The sequence below is a fragment of the Cibotium barometz genome, chromosome 12 (assembly GCF_041138505.1).
Source record: "Cibotium barometz isolate CiBa-2024 chromosome 12, ASM4113850v1, whole genome shotgun sequence".
Taxonomy (NCBI): Eukaryota; Viridiplantae; Streptophyta; class Polypodiopsida; order Cyatheales; family Cibotiaceae; genus Cibotium; species Cibotium barometz.
In genome coordinates this window covers 32,294,535-32,316,861 of record NC_141057.1, presented here as the reverse complement: position 1 = coordinate 32,316,861, position 22,327 = coordinate 32,294,535, and the positions used below count along the sequence as shown (strand labels likewise).

Sequence of the window (22,327 nt, the reverse complement as noted above, 5' to 3'; positions counted from 1 at the left end):
AGCCACCGCACCCCACGTCGCCATCATCTCACCTGGCGAGCCTACAAAAACCATCCTGAGAGCGCGCTACCAGACCTGTTGTGCCTGTGGGCAATCCCATAAGCAGTGCCGCTGCGACTCCTGTGCATGGCCGCACCGAGGGCAGGACGCTGGGTGTCTACCAAAAGCTAGCCAAGCCCCCACAGCCAGTCCTCTATGCGCTGTAAGCCAGAGAAAAAGCGTCACCTTCCGGGGCCGGAAGCTGGCCCAAAGGCGCTGCCAGAAGTCCCTAAGGAAGGCATGGGATAGCCCCTGTCGCCGCCAATGCTCTGCCGCCGCCGGGGTGCTCGCTATCCTATGCCTCTGGATCCGCCGCCCCAGCCTCGCTGTGTACTGAAAAAAGGGGATGCCTGGGCTGGTAGGGGCCGAGTAGGGATCTCGCCAAAGCCACTCGCCTAGATCCCACTGAAGGCGAATAAGAGGCCTGCTGTCCCAAGCCCATAATCCACAAGAATAGTCCTCCCCTATCGAGGCCGGTGAGGGGTCTACATGCCACTGTCTCTGATGAAAGCCGACCACCCGCACCCTCTGAAAGATACAATCCTGGAACTCATCCAACTCTAGTCGGGTCCTCTGAAGCTGGCCTCCCTCTCCCACCTCGAAGGTGAGTGGGGCGACTCTCTCTGCTGAGCCGCAAACCGCTAGAAGGATCTCATGCCGAGTAAAAACGCCCATCCACTGTGGAGGTGGAGGGTCCTGTACTGGAGTCCGCCACTCCCGGGGGATGGCCGCCTCAATGTCCTACCTCATCAACTCTCTGCCCCTCATCCCGCTGAGTCTCCTCTCCTGAACCTCTAGAGGCAGCTGCTGAAAACATATCCAGTCGTCTAGGGACTGGGCTGGGCCAAAACTCAACGGGCCCCACGACACGTGAGATCACGATCCAACCATATGGCCACTGGGAAGTCAGATCAAGGGGTTCCAGATCAATGGCTGCCTCAGGCACTCCTCATCGGTGCCCGGGGGAGTCTAGAAGAGTGACGGCCTCAGATGCTCCCAGGCCCTCAGAAGGCTAGTTGCAAAACGCTCCTCGAAGCCAAGGCCCACTCCTCTGGATCGCTGCTCTGTAAAGATCCACCTGATGCTGGGGGTCCAGGGGCCGCTAAGAGAAGGAGTGCGGCTGAGAATCCTGGAGACAAGAAACTCCTTCCACGGCTCAGCGCCTGGTAGGAGGCCACGAACCACCAACTTGCCAAGCAAAGCTCGGCTCTGACAAATAGGATCAACTATGCCCAGGCCGCCTCTCTCCCTCGGCTGGGTGATCACAGCCCATGCCACCTTGGCCCTGGCGGGCCGCCCGTCGCCACCGGACCAAAGAAAGTTCCTGATGAGCCTCTGCACCTGGCCAATGCACGCCCGCGAGAAGGCCCAGCAAGAAGTGATGTACCACATGGTAGCAAGCAGAACCTGGTTGGCCACAACCACTCGGCCAGCCAGAGATAAACGAGCTTCTTCCGAATGCTCAGAAGAAGGGGGCTATCTGCTGCTCCGGAGATATGTCAATGCCCACATAGCATCCCAAATAGCGCACTGTAGTGCCGGGGGGCAGCCACTGAAACCCATCAACTGGCCTCCAAGTCGGGGGGGGCACAGAACTGACCCACAACCCACACGACTTGTGCCAGTTGATCAAAGCGCCCGAAGCTCTGCAAAACCTGTCCATGCCTGCCGAAGACGCCTGAGACCCTCTCATCTGAAGCGAGACCCTGTCGCCTCAAAGAAATCTCGAGTCACTCTGTCTCCAGCCTGTGTCCAAAAAGAAGCCTGAGCATGGAATCGGAACTCCACCCTCCTCTCCTCGATGGATCTGATCTCTGTGCGAGCTGACTCCATCTACTCTAAAATCCAAGGGCTCGTAGGCTCCCTCTCCTGAAGTCTCTCAAGGGAAGCTAGACTCCTCCGCAGGCTCCTCTCCTGCTCTCTGAAAGCCTCTAGACGGTCCAAGGCAGCCTGTCTAAGCATCCTACTGATCTCCTGCAAACCCCTGTCAAGATCGCTGGTTGCCGATCCTCTCCTGAACTGAAGCTCCTGCCAGACCTGCTCAACTCTGGTCGCAATCTCGGGCTCCTCTATGAGACAATCTGGAATCCGGACGCTCTGGCCTCGCTCTCCTCTCGTAGGGTCATCGATCTGGAGAAGCACTGGAAAGTGGTCCGAAAACGAGGAGCCTGCAAGTATACCCACAGTGCCACCTCTATCGCAAGCCCACTCATCAATGAAGAACCTGTCGATGCGGGAAAGGTTAACTCCTGTGGCCCGTCTATCCGAGCGCGAGAAAGATAAACTCCCCTGCAACCTGCCAAACTCCGAGAGAGTCCACGGATCCTGGCCTCTCACCTGCAGCACTAGTTCCTCCCAGGCAGCGAGCTCCGGCCCATGAATGGTCTCCTGGCTGCCCCCCATCCTGTCCTCTGCATCCTCCAGCATGTTGCAATCCCCCCCTAGGCACCAATGGTCTGCCATGGGGAGGGACTGCCTAATGGTGCTCCAGAACTCAGCTCTCCCGGTCGCCCCATTAGGGGCGTAGAAGTTGAGGAAGCCAATGCGGTCTTCCCCAACCCGAAGGATGATCCACTGCGCTCGACCCTGGACCAGAGTGCCAGAATCCACAACCTCGGATAGAAGCTGCTCGCTGACTGAGATGCATACTCCACCCTGGTTCCCCTGGGAGCCATATGCCGATGACCAAAAAGTGTGACTCCTGCCTGGCAAGATCTTCCCGCAAGTGCGGGTACGCCCGGCAGAAAGGTGGTGCTCCTGGATGAAAAGGATATCTATGGGTCCTCCAACGAGAGCCCTCTGGATCGCCTGGCGAAGTCTGCCCCGACCAATGTAGCAGCGAGGTCCACCAAGACCCTGGATGTTCCATGAGAGGATCCTCATGGATGAGCTATGGCAAGTGAAGCAGCCGCCCCTGGCTCACCCCTCTCAGCCGGCCCGGATGAGCTGCCCTCCACTCTGTGAGTCTTGGGCGCCGGCTTGGAGGGAGAATAGTCACTATCTGTCCGGGTGCGGAGTCTCTCCAAAAAGAGGGTGACCTGTCTCTGTGTCCAGCCCCACTCCACCTTCGCCCTGTCCAAGGCATAGGCGTGAAACCAATCCTCTGCATATATGTATCTAAAGGTAGGCTGCACCCTCGGGGCAGCGTGGAGGAGAATCAGTAGCACCGCCTCAACTGAGGTGTGGACCGGATCCGCCCGCCAATCTCCTATACCAAACAAGCTCATGCGGGCTGAGTGTAATCGGGTCTACAATAGGTCCGTGAGCCCCAAGTCACTGAAGTGGTGAGAAAACTCCAGTATCTGATCACGCAAAACTTCCTCTACAGAGTTGCAATCCCATGCTGTGTCTGGAGCAACACTGAGAGGAAAGGAGAAGGCCACCATGCTGCTCACCACTGAAGGAGAACGAGAGGGATGGCACACCACGCAAACTCGCAAGGGCGCGACCGATGTCTCGAAAGGGCCAGCATCCAGCTGGAGACACCTGAAAAAACCGTAATCCACTGGGAGCCCCATCACTCGCGGGGGCCCCCCAGGGGAGGCTGGAGAGAATTCTGTGGCGGGCGAAGCTAGGATCGCCATCTCCACCGGCCCGGAGTGGCGGTGGAACAGCCGCTGAACTGAGCTCTGGCCTACCCAGCTGCGTTGCCCCGGGGCAGTGGGTGGTCTGGAGGAGTATCCTGGAGAGGCCGAGGGAGGGATGGTGGCTCGCGGAGAGGAGGGGGGAGAGCGAGGAAAGGATGGAGAGGCATCTGCCAAAGGAGAGGTGTCAGGGGGGGCCGCCGGGGGAGGCGGGAGGGGGGGACTGGGGGGGGGAGAGGGGGGGGAGGAAGGAGTGCTCTCCGAGTGAGGGGAAGAGGGGCCGGGGGTCGCAGAGTGCGGCTCGGGATCCTCAGGAATCTGCTCCATGGAGGGGGCGGGGCCCCCCGCGGGGGGAGGTGGGAGCGGGGTCTCCACGTGGGGGGCACCACCGGCGGCCTCAACGGGCACTGAGACTGAATCCTCGTCCATCGGGGTGGGACCTGCTGGCCGCCTATCCCTGACTGGAGCATAAGTGCGGGTAGGTGCCTGGACGCCAGCCGGGGTCGCCTGTCCGCCAGTCTGTGCTGCCTGCTGGCGTCTGCGACGGTCCCTGTGGGCCGGGTGTTTCCGCCGGCGAACCTCCTGCCATCCGCCAGCCTCCTGGGACTGCGCGGCATCCTCCGTCGGGGCCTGCTCGTCACATGATGGCGCCTGCTGAGACGAGCCAGGGATGTCCGGTCTCTGAGGTGGATGGCCACCCCTCGGGCCTCCTGAAGGGGGTCCAGAGGCGGCAGAGTGTGAAGGATGAACCCCCTTGCGGGGACAGGCGCGTGCGAGGCCATCTCCCGACAGATGTAGCACTGGCCGGGGAGGCCCGAATACTCCACGCGCTGTATCATATGTCCTCCAAAAAGACAAGGGAGGAGGATCGTCTTCAGGAGGGACTCCGGTGACGGAACCACCACACGAATGGCCGGGAGTCCTGCTGCCCGAGCTATCACGTTCAAAGCTTAAACATAACTCAAATTTTCTTGTGAAGCATAAACTTGGTTTGGTGCATTGAAAACCATGCCGCTGTCTGAGGCGTCTCCACCACCTGCCCGAACGCCTTGCCAATGGATGACAAGAGGAGCAAGTACTCCCTGCGGAGTCCAGGAAAGCAGATAGTGATGGGGAAACCTGTCGCGCCTGCTAGCGGGTCAGAAGCGGGGTCGAAACCGTGAGTCCATCGTGCCAGGAACGCCCGGGATGAGCGGAGGGCAATGGGGCTCCGAGCCAGCACCGTCTGAGCTGCTTGGGGGGACTCGAAATCCACCTGGTAGTAGCCACGTCCCAAAAAACCAACGCTGACGATCTTGGCAGCACGCCAACGAGGCTGCCTTGCAGAAGGTCGCGAAGAGGGGGGGAGAGATGGCGGGGGAGGAAGCGAGGAAGGAGGCGGGGGAGAGAGGCGGAGGAGAGGCGGGGGACGGGGGGGGGGGGGGGGGTGGAGAGGGGGGCGCGCGACGGCGAGGAGCAGCAGGGGGAGGGTAGACGGGAGGGGGGGGGGTTGGGGCGCAGCTCGCAGGAGCAGATCGACGCAGTTTTTCCAAATTCGATGTGGTGCACGCTATATTCCCCGCCGCGAGCCCTCTGCACTCGGAGACTGCGGTAAAGGTTTCTGTACTCATCATCATACCATCGATTCTGGGGCATGCTCCCAGATGTAGGTGGCTGTCCTGTCTGTATGTGGTATGGAAAACTCCTCGCGGTTGCGGAGTGCAGTACATGTGAGAGCTGGGAGGTGAGCATAGCCATGGGCGCCGATGGGTCTAAGGCAAATAGCTGATCATGAACATGAGTCATACACATCGGCTAGGTCCTGAGTGAAGTGGAAAATAGTGCGTGGTGACTGTATGATGGGTGGGTGGGTCTCCAGTAAGCTCCTGAAAGTGAGGGATAGATATGTATGATCCGCCCCAATGGGGCATGGTGGTACGGTAAAGTGAGACACCATATCTGCTGCCTCCCGGGATCCCATCACATAGTCCACTGTACTGCCGCCGCCCCCCACTGGAAAGCAAGTCAACCCACCTGAATCTGGCCACCGAGTCATCCCGTTATAAATAACGAGATGGTGTCGAGCCCCAAGCTCCAGCAAATGTTGCCCATATCCAGTGCTGTCAGCTCCTCCGTCAGCGGAGATCCGAGTGGTCCCTGTATCCTCTGTATCTAGCGGCTCTAGTCTCAAGGGATCCTCAAAGTCATAGATCTCGCACTGTCTGCTCTGAGTCCGTGCATTGAAGTCCCCCATCAAAAAGACTTCTCCCAGTGTCGAATAGTGTAAGATCTCCTCAGATAAGACAGAGTATGGAGACTCACTAGCCTCTCCTCCACCCGGCTCCTCGGTGGTGGCAAACCGCGACCCCTTTGGAGGAAAGTAGCAAAGGGCGATATATATCCATCTGGTCTCCGAGAGGCGTAAGCTAATCCACATGTATCTCGCCTCCGAGTCTCGTGCTACGACTCGAACATGTTCATGTAACCCATGTCTGAAAAGCACTGCAATACCTCCTGAACCTCGGGAGGTGGCCTGTCTCATCCCCTGTCGGTGAGCTGACTCCCACAAATAACCCTCAACCCGTGGTAAGCCCCTCTCCGGGGTCTCATGTGTCTCTGTCATCAAGATGATATCCTGGCCCTCCATCACCTCCTCAAGTCTCCCAGGATGTGTCCATAGGACTCCATCATAGTTCCAGACTGCTATGTGTATCTCTTTGTCTTCATGTTGTTTCCTCCGTGTCTCATAGGCCAGATGGCGCTATTGACCCTCTTCTCATCAATGTAGATGTGACCATCCCTATAATGTGCCTTCTTCCCTTCTTTGCGTGCCGCCTTGATCTTCGGCATGCACAATCTTCTATGCTCCAGCTGCATCCATGTGAGGTCATCATCGAAGTAGATGGGGTCCCCTAGCAAGCTCCTCAAGATAGCCCGTCTTCTCATAAAGCTCGTCCTACTCTCTCGTCCGGGAACTGTAGCACTAAGACCTTGCCTTTGGTGGAGTCCTTTCGGGTTGTCCTCCATATTCTAGTGAATGGGAGCGGCTCATCCTCCTTTAGTCCGAGCTTGGTACATAGGTTCCGCCCGTCAATCTCGGGCGTGGAGGCAGTGCTCTCTGGTATCCCTGTGACTCGGATGTTTAGGCGCTCGATCCGTCGCATCTTCTCTTCATCAAGAGTAGACTGCATCATGTGTACATCTTCTTGTACCTCCTTCTTGATGTTCTTCTTCATCACTTGTACATCTTCTTGCACCTCCTTTTTGATGTTCTTCTTCATCACTTCTACCCATCCTTCGCGGGCCGCCTCCATTTTCCCCTCGATTGTGTGGGTGAGGGTTTTGGTGATCTCTTCTTTGATTGCCTCTTTGTCCACCTCAAGAGTCTCTCCTTCCTCCCGTGGACGATCGCGTAAGGATGCCACTTCGCCCTTCAAAAGGTTGATTTCCGCCTCCATGGTGGGCTTTTCCTTCTCCCACTCCTCTTGCATGGTAAGCTTCTCTTCCTTCCATATTTCCGCTTCGGCCTCCAGAGAGAGAGAAAGAGAAATGAAATGTTATATTAACGTCTTCAAAAGGCCAAAGTGACCTATGAGACCAAAGTTACAACCATGTGACATCTGATACACTGTCTGGAAAAGAAAAGAAAGAATTGAAGGTAAGTATCGAGCCCTACAATACATCAATAGGGAGCATCCGGAAGCAGCAACTAGGGAGAGTGGGAAGCTAATGCTACTCGTCAAAATGGGGTACATGAGTACATGGATACATGAATATGGGGGAGTACAAAAGTGACAGTGAGTACAACAGTATATGGCTGGAGTGGTAATCATCCTAGGAGCTCTAGCATGGGTCTCTGCCGGATGGCCTGGATATCTGCCATAGTGAGATGCTTGGTCGGACGAGCCCGATGCCTCGCAATGATGCTCTGAATCCTCCGGTGTAGGCACCGTCTCCAATGTGAGGATCCGCGAACCCTCGGGCTGCAAAGAGAGAGATGAGCAAGGGCAGGTGGGGAAAGGGGGCGAAGAGAGAGATGCAGGCAACGAAGAGACAGAAAGATGCAGGCAAAGAGAGAGAGAGAGAGAGAGAGAGAGAGAGAGAGAGAGAGAGAGAGAAAATGCTGATGAATAACTTCAGAAGCTGAATACAACTGCCCGAGGAGGCAAGGAGTGGGCTCCGTGTGCAAAAGGTGAAGGAGAGAGCACAGGCGGAAGTATAAACAGTAAACATATGAGAGAGTGCAAAGGAGATTGAGAGAGGTCGACAAGATCACCTTTTATTACAGCAGTAAAGCTTTACGAGAGCACCCACCAACCTGTTTCCTCAAAACAAGATGCCACCACAAACAACAAGGAACTTTGCTTGGCCACGAATTCCCACACAAGTGTGCAGTGAACTCCAAGAATAGATGATGAGCTGCTGGACATACCGCGCCTATAATCCCCAACAGTGGACGGAACACATCACGTCCCAAAAGCCTCGAACAATGAACTTGGAACAGATCCAGTTCATAATCTCTACTATACCAAAGATAACCCATGTCCTGCCAAATGCCTAATGCTTGGAACTCCAAATCACAGTCTCCATGCACCAGTAAAACTGGAGCTGTAATTAGTCCCCTCTCCCGTCCACAAGCCTCTTATGGCTGGAAGCACATGGGGAACATCATAGTCTGGAGGAAGCTTGGTGAGGATAAAAGCAATCAGCTCAGAAGAGGACAAAGCAGCACCCATAACCAGTAACTGGTCATGGATGACCTTGGCCTTCATGAGAAAAGATTGCAAGGAACTGCCTTCAAGAAATAACAAGCCGTAGAGCTGCCCCTGCAAGGTAACTGCCCTCGTCAATGAATCTTGTGCAAAGAGATCCTCCAATTTTGACCACACCTGATGAGCACTGGTAAGAGTTTGCACTGCCAGTGAGACCTCCTCGGTGATGGTCCGCACAAGCACAGAAGGACTGGCCTTGTAGGAGAAAACGCAGCCACCAAAACTGGCCGGCAGCAAGAAGGACTGGTTGGACCAGAAAACGCAGCAATGTGTGAAACGCAGCCACTATTTGGGGCTGATCTTCAGCCAGGAGGAGATAGGGCAGAAAACGCAAGGCAAAGATGTGACAGCGGGCAGATTTGCAGAGCTTGGAGCAGCGTGGACCTAAGCGAATGATACCATGAAGGAGATAGCACAGGCGGAAGTATAAACCGTAAACATATGAGAGAGTGCAAAGGAGATTGAGAGAGTTGGACAAGATCACCTTTTATGACAGCAGCAAAGCTTTACAATGGCAATGGCCCCGATTGCCTCTAGGGCTGGCCGACTGCTCACAAGACAAATAAATAGGGAAAATACAATAAAATGCCAGATAAATGGTAAAGCCCCAGAACACTGAGATGCACAATTCTAACAGAAGGCAAGGGTGGAAAACACTCAACACTGATCAATGAGAATGATGGGGGGCAATGCCTATAAATAGGCTAGGCAGAAACTCAAGAGTCGGGAAGCCGAAGAGTCGGCCATCTTCCTACTCTCACAACACAGGAGATGAAAATGATGAAAGTCATGCTAACATTCGAATCGGTGATTTTAAGGAGCGTTGTCTAACCTTTCGACACTTTCATCCTGTAGGTAAGCATTGGATTTGGAAAAGAGGGGTTTAGTGATCCATGTGCTAGTGGATGGAGATGTTTCCGTGACTTTTAAAAGGGAGTCTATCAAGAGCATTCAGGAGAGAATTCTCATTAGGGGCTAGTACTTCATCAAGAAATACTAGACCAGTGGCAAATACTTCATCAAGAGGTGCTTGATTGGCAATTTGGTTAGGAGATACATTTGCACATTTGCATTGACAAGACAAAGAGTGCAATGTTAGCTTCAGAACAAGACGCACAGTGGTCTCAAATTTCTTAAGGACATCCAGTACCTTTAATGAGATCGGAGTTTTTCAATACTTGTGCAAGGCGCCCACATGGATACCCTAAAACTGAGGATAGTTGCAACCTTAGTGGGGACAAATATGATGCACCTGCAGATCAGTAGAGCCCCAAGCCGGTTAGCTCCCTGTCAAGGACAGGCCGCCCCAGGCACTGGACAGGTGGATAGCAGTGGGATGTGAACTAGCCTACGTAAATGTGATCTGACAGTAGGTCGAGCAAGTTGGCGGTAGGTCAGGCAGACCAGCCGACTGCCAACCAGTAGATGGGGAGGCTGGTGACCCTATAAATAGGCCCCTCCTCTCTCCACTTCAGTCATCAATCTATCTGCCACCTCCTCAGCAGTTAAGCAGGAGCTCACAAGCCTGTGTTAGAATTAGCAGAGTAAGCCTACTATATCTTAGGTTTGCAGTATTTGTGAAACAAACTTTCATATTTTGAGCATTCACTCACACAATAATTTAGAGATTAGTTGTAGGGTTACTAAATGTGCTTGCATTTATGTGTTTTCAGTCTTCCACTCTCATTTTGTCTCTGTTAAACACTTGCAGTAGTCTTACAACAATACATAAAGACCAAAAAAAGAAAAAAAAAGTGCTTCAAATAATTTATGAGATGTGATGAATTGGAGGAAAAGGATTATTTGAACTCACCGATAATGATGAACACCTTGCAAACAAAGGAAGGAGAGCTTTTTGATACGGCGTTCCACTATAGAGCTACTTAGAGAGAAGTCGCTGCTGCTGAAGAGTGTCATTAAGTCACCTATAAAACACAAAATCATGAAGTAAACTGTTAAAAATAGCTTATGACATGGGAGTGTAAAAGGAATTTTCATTCATCAATAATAATAAGTGTGCTTTCTAGGTCTAGTACCTATTAAATTGAATTATTAGTCACAATTTGGTATCCCCACAAGTGGACGCTTTCAAAGTTAAGATCTGCATCAGGCCTTGGTTGTGCTCTAGCCATAACCTGACTTCAGTGGGCTCTACACTAGGGATTAGGTAAACAATACACGTGGTGTTGGTGAAACCGATCCCGTCAAGTGGGAATAGACTTCGTTGGACACCCACACACGTAAATAGCACAACTTAAATATCACAATATGAATGGACAACTCAATAACAACTGAAAACTGAAATGAAATGAAATGATGATCAATGGACACCAGCACTGGGGCCGGAACGGGCCGACCCCCCCCCCTCAATATATGATATATTATTGGGAGTATTTAAGTGATACAATGCTCCATGGGTTCAATGAACCAGATGATGTCCATGTACAACTGAGATGAACACAGTTACCAAACAAGAGACTTGAAGTAGACGTTCGAAGGAGAGCAATCCACTTGAAGAAGTCTATGTCAGAATACGCAGCGGAGATGATGCCCAGATCTGGGAACACGAGAGCAAAACGCATGCAGAATAAAAACAGCACAAGAGAGAGAGAGATGTAGGCGTGTAACTCTACTCTATATACACAAGAAAATCCCGGGTATAATACAATGAGTGGTATGGGGGTGGGGGCCTATTTATATGCCCCCACATGTGCAGTCGGCCTGCTGAAAAAGGCTCCACGACTGCACCTACAATCGGCCAGCTCTGAGGGTCCACGACTGCATCAAGTACAGTCGGCCAGCTCCAGTACACACATCTGATGTAGTCAGCCAGCAAATGGATCCTCCTGCCAACTCAGGGCTGCCTCCCAAGCCACAAAAAAATGGGAAAAATAGGGGAAAATGCGGAGAGTGGGGAAAAATGATAAAACACCTCATAAGGGCGGGCACACCCACAACAAAGGCCCTGGTGTATAAAACTGGACAGGAGATGACTTCTAACACCCCCTCTCAGCTTCTGGCTGTGAAACCAACCACTGGGAGCTCGGGTGCCGCCTGAGCGAATCCTGAGAGAGCGACTTCATGAAGAGGTCCACCGTACTGTCCTCCGTCGAACAAAACTCTAGCAGGATGTCATCAGCAGCGATCTGTTCACGAACAAAGTGCCTCTGGATGACCATGGGTTCCTCCAGTGGAAGCCCAAACCTGCCATGCAACCTCTGCATCCTCACCACCTCACAAGCGGCATCACAAACAGCCCGGTACTCTGCCTCTGTTCTCGACAAAGCAAAAGATGACTGTCTCCTACTGCTCCGTAATACTGCTCCTGGGCCTGAAGTAGATCTCCTCGTGTCCGGATCTCCTCCCCAAAGCGAGTCACTCCAACCGTGGAGTCGGACTCCATCCAACAATCCCCCTCCTGTGTAAAAGAGTCCCTGATCCTTCGCACGCCGCAGAAACCACAGGAAACACAATCCTGCCTCCCAAAGAGTCATCCGCAACCATGAGCTCAACCGCCTCATCAGGAAGCTCCCGTCCAATCTGGTGTCCATCAACCAGATCAATGAACCATACTGCTTCTGAGTCAAAAGGGCATCACACTGCTCATAAGGATCAACACCGGTTTCTGCAAGTAATCACCTGCCACCTGCCTGGCTTTCCGAAAGGTCCCCGTGGAAAGAACATCCTCATCTACTAGAGGTTCTTTGTCCCGAATACTACGAGACATCAAGGTCTTAGATTCACTCGTATATATTGTCAGTAAAGAGCTACAGTATTCCCACGATATATATGGGTGGTCACGGTGTCTATCACCTCCAGGTGCACAAAAGCCGGAGTCTTCATGATTGCTACTAAGGAATCTTCACCCTTCTCGGTCTTCCGCTTGGGACACTGCCTCCAATAGTGGCCTTTCTCGCCACAATCATTGCAGGTCCTCTCTGCCTTCAGTTTCTCGCGGTCAGCGTCAGACTTCTTCTCAGAAGACTTCTCCGATGAAGCCTTCCCTTTGCCCGAGTGACGGCCTTTCGACCGTTGGCCAGTTAAGGCCTCCGAACCTCCACCCTGAGGAGGGTTCGTGGGTCGTTCCTCCTGGTCCAGGACCATGGGCACAAGCTCCTCCCACGTGATGGTGCTCAGCCTGCCACTAGTAATCAAAGAGGAGTAAAATGCTGAGTACGAAGAGGGCAAATGTGACAGCAACGTTATGGCCATGTCCTCTGACGATATCTCCTTCCCAGCCTGAAGAACTTCCTGCTGAAGAGCCCGCAGCTTGTTAATATGCTTCCGCATCGTCGACGACTTTGCAGGGCTCATAACCCGCATCTGTACTTCCAAGAAAATCCTCTTCATGGGCGATACCTTGTTGTAAAGTGAGGCCAAATTCTGCCATATACCTCTGGCCAGCGTCATATGCTTTACATGATTGATTACCTGTGGTGTGCAGTTGAGGAAAATAAACGAACGAACCCTGGCGTTGACACGATCCCACATTTGTGTGTGGGCCTCCCGGTCCTTTCGGTTTGACGGTAACTCCCCTTCCTCTACTTCCGGCCGTGGAACACCAACAACGACGAAAACAGCGAGGTCATAAGACTCCAGAACAGATTCCATCATAATCTTCCATATGCCGTAGTTGCTCCCGTCCAACTGACGGTCCACCGGGAACGTGGGGAGTGTCGGGATCTTCACATTTCTCTCGGCCATCTCAAACAGATCTGCCATTGCGGGGATGTACTCTGAAAAGGGTGGGTGGGTGGGAACAAAGAAGAACTAATACCTGCAAGTGGCTGTCCAGCAAATCAGCCCGCCTTCCTCTTGCACCTTCTCTTCCCAATCAGCCCAAAACAGTCCACCAATCAGCCACACAACAGTCCCCCTCTTGCTCACACAAATCCCAAGAACTATCTAGAGCCTAGGGCTCTGATACCATGTCAGAATACGCAGCAGAGATGATGACCAGATCTGGAAACACAAAAGCAAAACGCATGCAGAATAAAAACAGCACAAGAGAGAGAGAGAGAGAGAGAGATGTAGGCGTGTAACTCTGCTCTATCTACACAAGAAAATCCCGGGTATAATACAATGAGTGGTATGGGGGTGGGGGCCTATTTATATGCCCCCACATGTGCAGTCGGCCTGCTGAAGAAAGCTCCACGACTGCATCTACAGTCGGCCAGCAGGATGCAGCCAGTCGGCCAGCTCTGAGGGTCCACGACTGCATCCAGTACAGTCGGCCAGCTCCAGTACACACATCTGATGTAGTCAGCCAGCAAATGAATCCTCCTGCCAACTCAGGGCTGCCTCCCAAGCCACAGAAAAATGGGAAAAATAGGGGAAAAATGCGGAGAGTGGGGAAAAATAATAAAACACCTCATAAGGGCGGGCACACCCACAACAAAGGCCCTGGTGTATAAAACTCGACAGGAGATGACTTCTAACAGTCTAATCTCTGCGGTCCTGTGCCTTCACTGGAATCCGCAGAGCGCCCCACTGGTGTTCCAGGACCACGCACAAACAGGCGCTCCCGTACTAACGCCTGGCTCTCCCAATCTCGGCACCCATGGACCATGGTTCTCCAGAAGCTTGGACTACCCGGCACCGAACGGGTGTTAGCAGCAGAGAGTATCCCTCATAAGATTTACACCAAAGACCTTTGCTTGAATCTCAATCCACTTACCTTGTAAAATAATGGATATGGCCTTTAGTAGTACTAGGCACCCACATATGAAAAGAGAGAAGTCTTTATTACTGTTGTTGCTGCCAGCTTGAGAGATGGGGGAATGAATTGCCAGCAGCTACCCGACAGTACGGGGAGCTGGAGTCGCCTGTGCGCAAGCTGGATAGAAGTCCTGTGTGTGCAGTCGCCCGCAAGGTGAGAGATGGGAACCTGTGCGCAACCACGCAGCCGCCTGTCAGCAAGCGACAGAGGAGACCTGCACAGCCACCTACATGCAGCCGCCTGTGCGCAGTCGTCTCTAGCAGGATGAAGAGATGGCTAGGCGCAGTCGCCTATGTGCAGCCGCTTGCAAAGCAAGGAGAGAGATGGGAGAAGAACCTGTGCGCAGTCACTTGCAAGGCAAGAGGATGGTGGCCTGTGCGCAGCCGTCTGCAGAGCAAGATGAAGAGAGACCTGTGCGCAAGAGTAAGCAGAGTCGCCTGTGGGCCAGCGACGAATCAGAACTTGCGTGCAGCCGTCTTGCGGGTAAAACGATGGAGAGGTCGCCTGGCGGCCAGATGAGAGAGAAGGTGGCCATGCATAGCCGCTTTTATGCAAGAGAAGTATCACGCCTGATTTGCATGGAGGGACACACGACGAACAGCTAGCCGGCCCACCTCTGAATCGCATGGAGGGAGCCAGTTCCAAAGTCCCAAGGGAGGGTAGGTGGCCATGCACCCACCCCCACACACATGATTAAGTGAGGGGTTCCCTCCCCACCATGGCCCATATGTGGGTGCCCATAATGGGTGTCCACCCTACCAAGGGCACTATGAGATATTGGGGAGGGTGCCCACTCATTAATGAGTGTGAACCTGCAACCTTATAAAAACAAAGGTTAAAAAGAATGCTATAAAATAAACAAATGCAATACACTTACCACCTATTCACACACAACAAAACTCATCAGAAGACAGAGCAAACTTCACGACTCACCGGCAGGCATCCCCGCTCAATTGGCACGTCAAACAGGTAAACACAAGAATACAAGTCACGCGAAGACAGTTCCAGGCATGCAAACATGAATGCATGTGCAAACAGTATCATGGACATATCTCCCGTTCATGGAACAAGAACTAAACATTTCTGTCAGACACAATGATGGCACGACAAAAAACATAAATCCCGGTCTTCCTAAGTAGTGACAGTCCCATAGATAAGACACAGATCCAGGCACAAGCCTCCCTATGGAGTGACAGTCCCATAGGCAAGACACGGCACAAATACTGGCTCTTCCATGGCGTGACAATCCCATGGATAGAACACAGTCCAGGTCATACACGGGTGGCACCAGTCTGGCTCCCGTCCATACGACACCATCCTGCTAACACACGGGTGGCACCAGTCTGGTTCCCGTCCATGTTATGCAAAATACTGGCCCCTTCACATGAGACACCGGCTGTCACCAATTGGCCGACCATTTGGTCCATTCCTAGTTTTTGCGTCTCGTTCACTTGAGGCCAGGCCGGTGTCTCGTGTGAAGAGGCCAGTATTTTTGCTGACATGGACGGGAGCCAGACTGGTGCCACCCGTGTGTTAGCATGATGGTGTCGTATGGACGGGAGCCAGATCAGTGCCACCCGTGTATGACCTGGACTGTGTTCGATCCATGGGACTGTCACGCCATGGAAGAGCCAGTATTTATGCCGTGTTTTGCCTATGGGACTGTCACACCATAGGGAGACTCGTGCCTGGAACTGTGTCTTACTTATGGGACTGTCACTCCATAGGAAGACCATGTTTTTATATGTTTTTATGTCGTGCCAATTTTGTGCCGACAGATATTTTGTACTTGTTCCATGAACGGGAGATATGTCCATGTTACTTTTTGCACATGCACACATATTTTGCATGTTTGAAACTGTTTTCGCATGACATGTATTTGTGTGTTTGCCTGCTTGACGTGTTACTTACTGAGCGGGGACACCTGCCAGTGAGTCGTGAAGTCTGCTCTGTATTCTGACAAGTTTTGGTGCATGTGAACAGGTGGTAAGTATGTCGTACATGTTGTTTTAATATTTTTTTATTCTAACCCTTTATTTTATAAGGTTAGGTGTTCACACTTATTTAAAAGTGGGCACCCCCTTTGGACACCCACTTTGGGGCCAAGGTGGGGAGCCCCACTTTTAAGTGAGTGTGGGGGTGGGCATGGTCACCTACCCCCACTAATCCCCCACATGCATGCGTGGGTATCACCAAAGTTAACTCCACTGTAATTTTATTAAAAAGACTTCCTCCTTCAAGCGTGAGGATCCATCGCATCTTTCTGGCGTTGATTTCATCACCCGGTGATCACCTACGTTTGCTGTCGAATCAGCTGCTCCACCACCCATATCCTCCAGCCGGCTGCTCCTCCAATAGGCGGCTGCCTTCCCTGCACAACGACTGCTGCAGTGCTCTTTGCTGCTGGCTGCGCCTACCTCTCTACAGGTGGCTGAGTACCCTCTGCTGCTGGCTGCGCCTGCCTCTACAGGTGGCTGAGTGTTGTTGCAGGCAACTGTTTGCTCCACGCTGCTCTCTCTCCCAGGCGGCTGGCTGTACTGTACTACAGGCGGCTGCTCACCTCACATACAAGCAACTTCACCTTGACTGCTGGCGGCTGCTTCTCCTTTCCCAGCCAGGCGCCCATCACATGCTCTGCCTACACAGAGTTGGCTGCCTCCATCTGAAGGCCACGCCTCACTCAACTGCTCCTCTCCTGCAGGCAACTGTGCCATCTCAACAAAGGGGTTGCTCTTACTGTCCAGCAGGCTGCAAGTGACTGTGCACTCCTTCTCCAATCAGGCAAGAGGTTGTGCACTCCATCTCCAATCAGCAGCCAGGTCTCTCTCTCCTCACTTGCAAGTGGATGTTTCTCTCTCACAGCAGGCGGCTGTGTCCTTTGTGGTGGTACATCCTCTCCACTGGTGTTCTACTAGGAGACTTCGCATCACCTGGGTGACTTCATCATACCACAAGTATTGGTTTTCTATCAACCATCTACAAGTAAGTGATTTTCAGATTTGAGTAAAGTATTTTATGTTTAAATCTGATAAAGGATTCATCCCGCTCGGCCAACACCCGTTCGGTGCCGGGTTGTCCAAGCTATATTGGCAAACCTCGGTCCAAAGGTGCTGAGATCGGGAGAGCCAGGCGTTAGTACGAGAGCGCCTGTTTGTGCGTGGTCTCGGAACACCAGTGAGGCGCTCTCCGCGGAGTCTAGTGAAAGCACAGGACCGTAGCGATTGGACCACACTAGTGGTCGTTCTGCTTCGAGCTTCTACATCGAAATTCGAGCCTACTTGTTTGGTACTGTTTTCATATGTACATGGACATTATCTGGTTCTTGGAACCCATGGAGCATTGTATTCATTAAATACTCCCAATAAATATATCGTATATTGAGGGGGGGGTCGGCCCGTTCCAGCCCCAGTGCTGGTGTCCATCTTTCCATTTCATTTCATTTAATTTCAAGTTGTTTTAAGTTGTCCATTTCAAATTTGTGGTTTTAAAGTTGTGCTATTAAGCGTGTGGGTGTCCAACAGAGTCTTTCCCACTTGACGGGATCGGTTTCATTGGTATCAGAGCACGGTTGTTTCCCTCTTCCTAGTGGGGAAACGAACCTGTGTACTGGACATCCCGCTTTTAGCAAACTTAAAACACAATGGACAGCCAAGGCAACCCTTTGGAAGTGCCTAATTCGAGGGGTCCATCTAGTGCCTCTCGTGGGTCTGATGCCCTGCGTGGTAGACACAAGCCCCTTGAAAGGGTTATGGATAGTGAATCCAAGGGTCAACTGTCTCCAGGAAAGACAGTTATGCTTGAACAAGAGCCTGAAGCTATGAGGGCTGAAATGGAACATATGAGAAAACTTTTGCAGGCTCAAGAGCAAGAGTTAAAGTTTTTACATGAAGATCCCCATCTGCAAAGTGCTATTGAAGCCAGGAAGGCTGATGCTATGGTAGATGTTACTTTTGAATCAAAGGCTCGTGAAGTAGGCAAGAAACCAAGGGAGTTGGCACTTGCCTATCTCCTTCGCAAAGGTGATATCAAAGAGGGGGATGACGGAGAGCTGAAATTCAGAAATCCACCTCGTTTGAAGCATGGAGATCCCGCATCCCAGAGGCTGAAATCTTTTATGCAAAAGGAAGAGGTGACTGTCACCTCTCGACATGCATCCTCTCCCCAAGGCACTAAGCCTGACAGATATATGTATGCCAGTGCTCATGGAGGGCACGAAAGTCACATGCATGCAAGATATGTATCTCATGGTGACAGGTCTACTTCCAGAAAAATTTTGCCTTCTGAGTTGTCTCATGGAGAGACCATGCCATATGCAGGTAAGTCACATGCATCTGAGTTTCGAGTTCGTGGAGCACATGCCACCGTGCCCCATGAAGCTTCTATGATGGCCCATGGAGCCCATGCAGATAGGGCTACCCCGTTGGATAAGGGGAAAAGAAAAAGAGAAGACCATGAGCCTCATGCCAGGAAGCTCAAGGAATTCAAAGCAGGTGATAAATCTGTCAAATTAGATGTTTTTCATGGTGAACATGATGCTTCTAAGGTGTTAGCGTTTGTGGCACAGTTCGACATTGCTTTTAGCGATGAGGACTTCACAGAAAAGTCAAAGGTACGCCATGCTAGCATGTTTTTGAAAGGGACTGCTGCTCATTGGTGGATCACTGAAAAGATCACCAAGGATCCCATCTCTACTTGGAAGGAATTCAAAGATAGATTTTATGCTCAGTTCTTGCCTCCCAATGCAGAGCAAACTCTCACTCAAAAGTGGGACAGGCTGGAACAAAAAGATAATGAGAGTGTGCAACAGTATGTTAACAAATTTTCATTCAACATTATATACTTGGGTTGTAAATAAAACATTAGCCACTTCTGCTTGCAGACTCAAATCTGCATAATTTGCATCAGCTTCCAACCTGCTGATGCCATGTCATCATTTGACCTACTGATGCCATGTCATCTTCAAATCTACTAAGCCATCATCATCCAACCTATGAAAGCTATGTCATATTTTAGCCGTCTGAAGCCACATCATCCTTTAATCTGCTGATGCCACATCCTCTTCCGACCGTCTGAGACAGCTATCTGAAACTCCCTTCATGCAAATCACAGAGGATGAAAGAAAGAGGAAGTTTCGTTCTGGACTGCAACCAGCATATAGATCGGGTATTGAATTGCACCCGAAACATACGTTGCAACAACTCACAGCTTCTGCCCTTGCTACAGAGCAATTGGTGCTCAAGATTAAGCAGGATCAAGGAGGTTCCAAGGGGAAGGACAAGGCTGTCCCAAATCAGCAAAAGGGTGGACAGCCACCTAAAAAGAACTTCCGGGAACCTTACAAGGGTGGTAAAGCTGAAAATAACACATCTAAAGAACAGGGCCCAAGAAAGAACAAATTTGGATTAACTCCGGAGCAAAGAGAGCAATATGCTAAGGATGGAAAATGCTTTTCTTGTGGTAGCAAAGACCACATGTTTCAGCAATGCCCAGATCGCAAATCAAAGCACGAGGATAAGCACACCAAAGCTAATGTTCATGCAGTTCCTGATGTGCAAGGAAATACAGGTCATGATGCAAAAGAGCGTATGGTTTGCAAGGCTTGGGGGCAAATCAAGGATCAGCCCGCACTCTTCATGTTTGATGACTGTGCAACTGACAATTTCATCTCTATGCAAATGGCAGCTGCATTGGGTATTGAGGTTGAAAATATGGGACCTCAGATTGAAGCTGAAGCTGCATTTATTGGCAAAGAGGTGCAGGTTACCCCTTTGATTGGGAAGTTGCGTATCCATATCCAGGGCTACCTTGATAATGAGCATTTTCTAGTTGCTCCTCTGAATGGATGTGATGTATTGTTGGGCAAGCCGTGGCATCATAGGCTTGAGCCCCGCAAAGACTACAAGTCTAATATGATTTCCTTTATGCATAAAGGCCGCATGCATTTTATTGATACTGGCAAAGAAGGGGATTCTATCCCAGTTGTATCACACATCCAAATTAATAAAGCAATGAAAAAGAGTCTTTCAGCGTACTTGGTTTTTGTGCGTGATAGTCTTGTGCCAAATCATCAAAATGTGGATGCTATGTCTAATGATAGGCTGAATTTTCTTAATGCATTCAACGACTGTTTTGCTGACTCATTGCCAGGTGAATTACCTCCCCAAAGGCCCGAAGATCACCGCATAGATCTTGTGCCAGGTAGTTCTCCACCTAACAAACCCGCATACCGAGTGAGTGCCGCACAACAAGAAGAAATCATGAAGCAGGTAAACGAGCTTTTAGAAAAAGGTTTGGTTCAGCCCAGTTCCTCACCTTACTGCTCTCCTGTGCTTCTTGTTCAAAAGAAGGACGGATCATTCCGTATGTGTGTGGACTATAGAGCTTTGAACAAGCTTACCATCAAGAACAGATTTCCTATTCCACGTATTGATGATATCTTGGATAAGCTTGATGGCTCAGCTTGCTTTAACAGACTTGATTTGAAGAGTGGTTATCACCAGATACGCGTGGTGCCACAAGATGTCCATAAGACTGCATTCAGGACAGCCTTCGGATTATATGAATTCTTGGTAATGCCTTTTGGTCTCACCAATGCTCCTGCTACTTTTAATCGTATGATGGATAGGATATTCCGACCCCATCGCAAGTTTACAGGAGTCTTCTTTGATGATATCTTGGTTTTCTCCAAGAATGAACAGGAACACAAAACTCATTTGGTCACAGTGTTCGAAGAGTTGCGGAAGCATAAACTTTTCGTCAATGCAAAGAAAAGTGAGTTTTTCCTTTCAGAGATTCATTATCTGGGACAAATTGTATCCAAGGATGGAGTTACAATGGATCCTGCAAAGATAGAGACCATTCGGAATTGGCCTGAATTGCAAAACGTACATCAAGTACGTAGTTTTCTGGGATTATGTTCGTACTACAGGCGTTTCATAAGGCATTTTGCTATGATTGCCACTCCTCTACATGATCTCACGAAGAAGAAAACTGCTTTCAAATGGACTTCAAAGGAACAGGATGCTTTCTTGCAGCTCAAGCATGCGATCATATCTGGTCCAGTATTGATTGTTCCTGACTTGCACAAGTCATTCGTGGTTGAATGTGACGCTTGTGGTGATTGCATAGGAGCTGTCCTAAATCAAGAAGGGCATGCAGTTGCATACGAGAGCCGTCGTTTGCATGATGCTGAGCTTCATATGGATATCTATGAGAAAGAGCTCTTGGCTGTAATTCACGCCTTAAAGATTTGGAAACACTACCTTCTTGGGGTTGAATTTGTAGTCAAGACAGATCATCAAAGCTTGAGATACTTTCTATCTCAAACCAAGCTTTCAGAGAAGCAGATGAGAATGGCAAATTTTCTTTCCATGTTTCATTTTCAGATTGTGCATACCCCAGGAAAGAAAAATGTGGTGGCCGATGCACTATCTAGGAGGCCTTATGTTGCTGCAATCTCAGTGGCCTCTCATGGAGATCTATCTGCTATGAGAGATTTGTATCATTCGGATGCTGATTTTTGCCATATATGGACTGATTTGATGGCTGGTCATTCACATGCCTCTTATGTTATCAACGAGGGTTATCTTATGAAGGATAATTGCCTATGTGTGGTGAAGGATTTGCGTCCAAAGGTTATGGACGAATGTCACGCTCCACCATATGCTGGTCATCGAGGTATTATGCCTACTACTCGCATGATTCAGAGGTATTTCTTTTGGCCAAGCATGCGTAAAGACATTGAGGCTTATGTGCGTGCATGTATCACTTGCCAAAAGGTGAAATTTGATAGGCAAAAGCCTCCAGGTTTGCTTCAGCCATTGCCTATTCCCTCGCAACCTTGGGAAAGTATCACGATGGATTTTATTATGGATTTGCCCAGATCCCAGCATGGGAATGATGCTATTTGGACTATTGTGGACAGGTTTAGCAAGCAAGCTCACTTCTTGCCCGTCAAGAAAACCATTAAAGCTGATCATATGGTAAAGCTTTTTCTTGCTAATATTTTCAAGCATCATGGTATGCCTAAATCCATTGTTGGGGATAGAGATCCCAGGACTACAAGCCTATTTTGGAGGGCTTTGTTTGATAATATGGGTACTAAGCTTGAGTTTTCATCAGCTTATCATCCCCAAACGGATGGCCAAAGTGAAGCTGCAAATTCAGCCGTCTTGGATTTATTGAAGTGTTATGTGGCACATCAAAAGAGTGCATGGGAGAAGTATCTTCCACTT

At 50.7% G+C, this 22,327-nt stretch overlaps 1 protein-coding gene across 11 annotated transcripts in view; it reads right to left on the bottom strand.

The window, feature by feature from the left end:
• LOC147633300 (E3 ubiquitin-protein ligase UPL6-like) overlaps positions 1-22,327 on the bottom strand; it is a 117,534-nt gene that overhangs the window by 63,251 nt on the left and 31,956 nt on the right. For all 11 annotated transcript variants that reach the window (XR_015267090.1, XR_015267091.1, XR_015267094.1 and 8 more), the window contains one exon: positions 10,188-10,299. Coding sequence is in view for 5 of the 11 variants with exons in the window: in XM_086806342.1 (XP_086662468.1) it covers positions 10,188-10,299 (112 nt within the window). In the remaining 6 variants the exon portion in view is untranslated. The remainder of the gene's footprint in view (positions 1-10,187; positions 10,300-22,327) is intronic.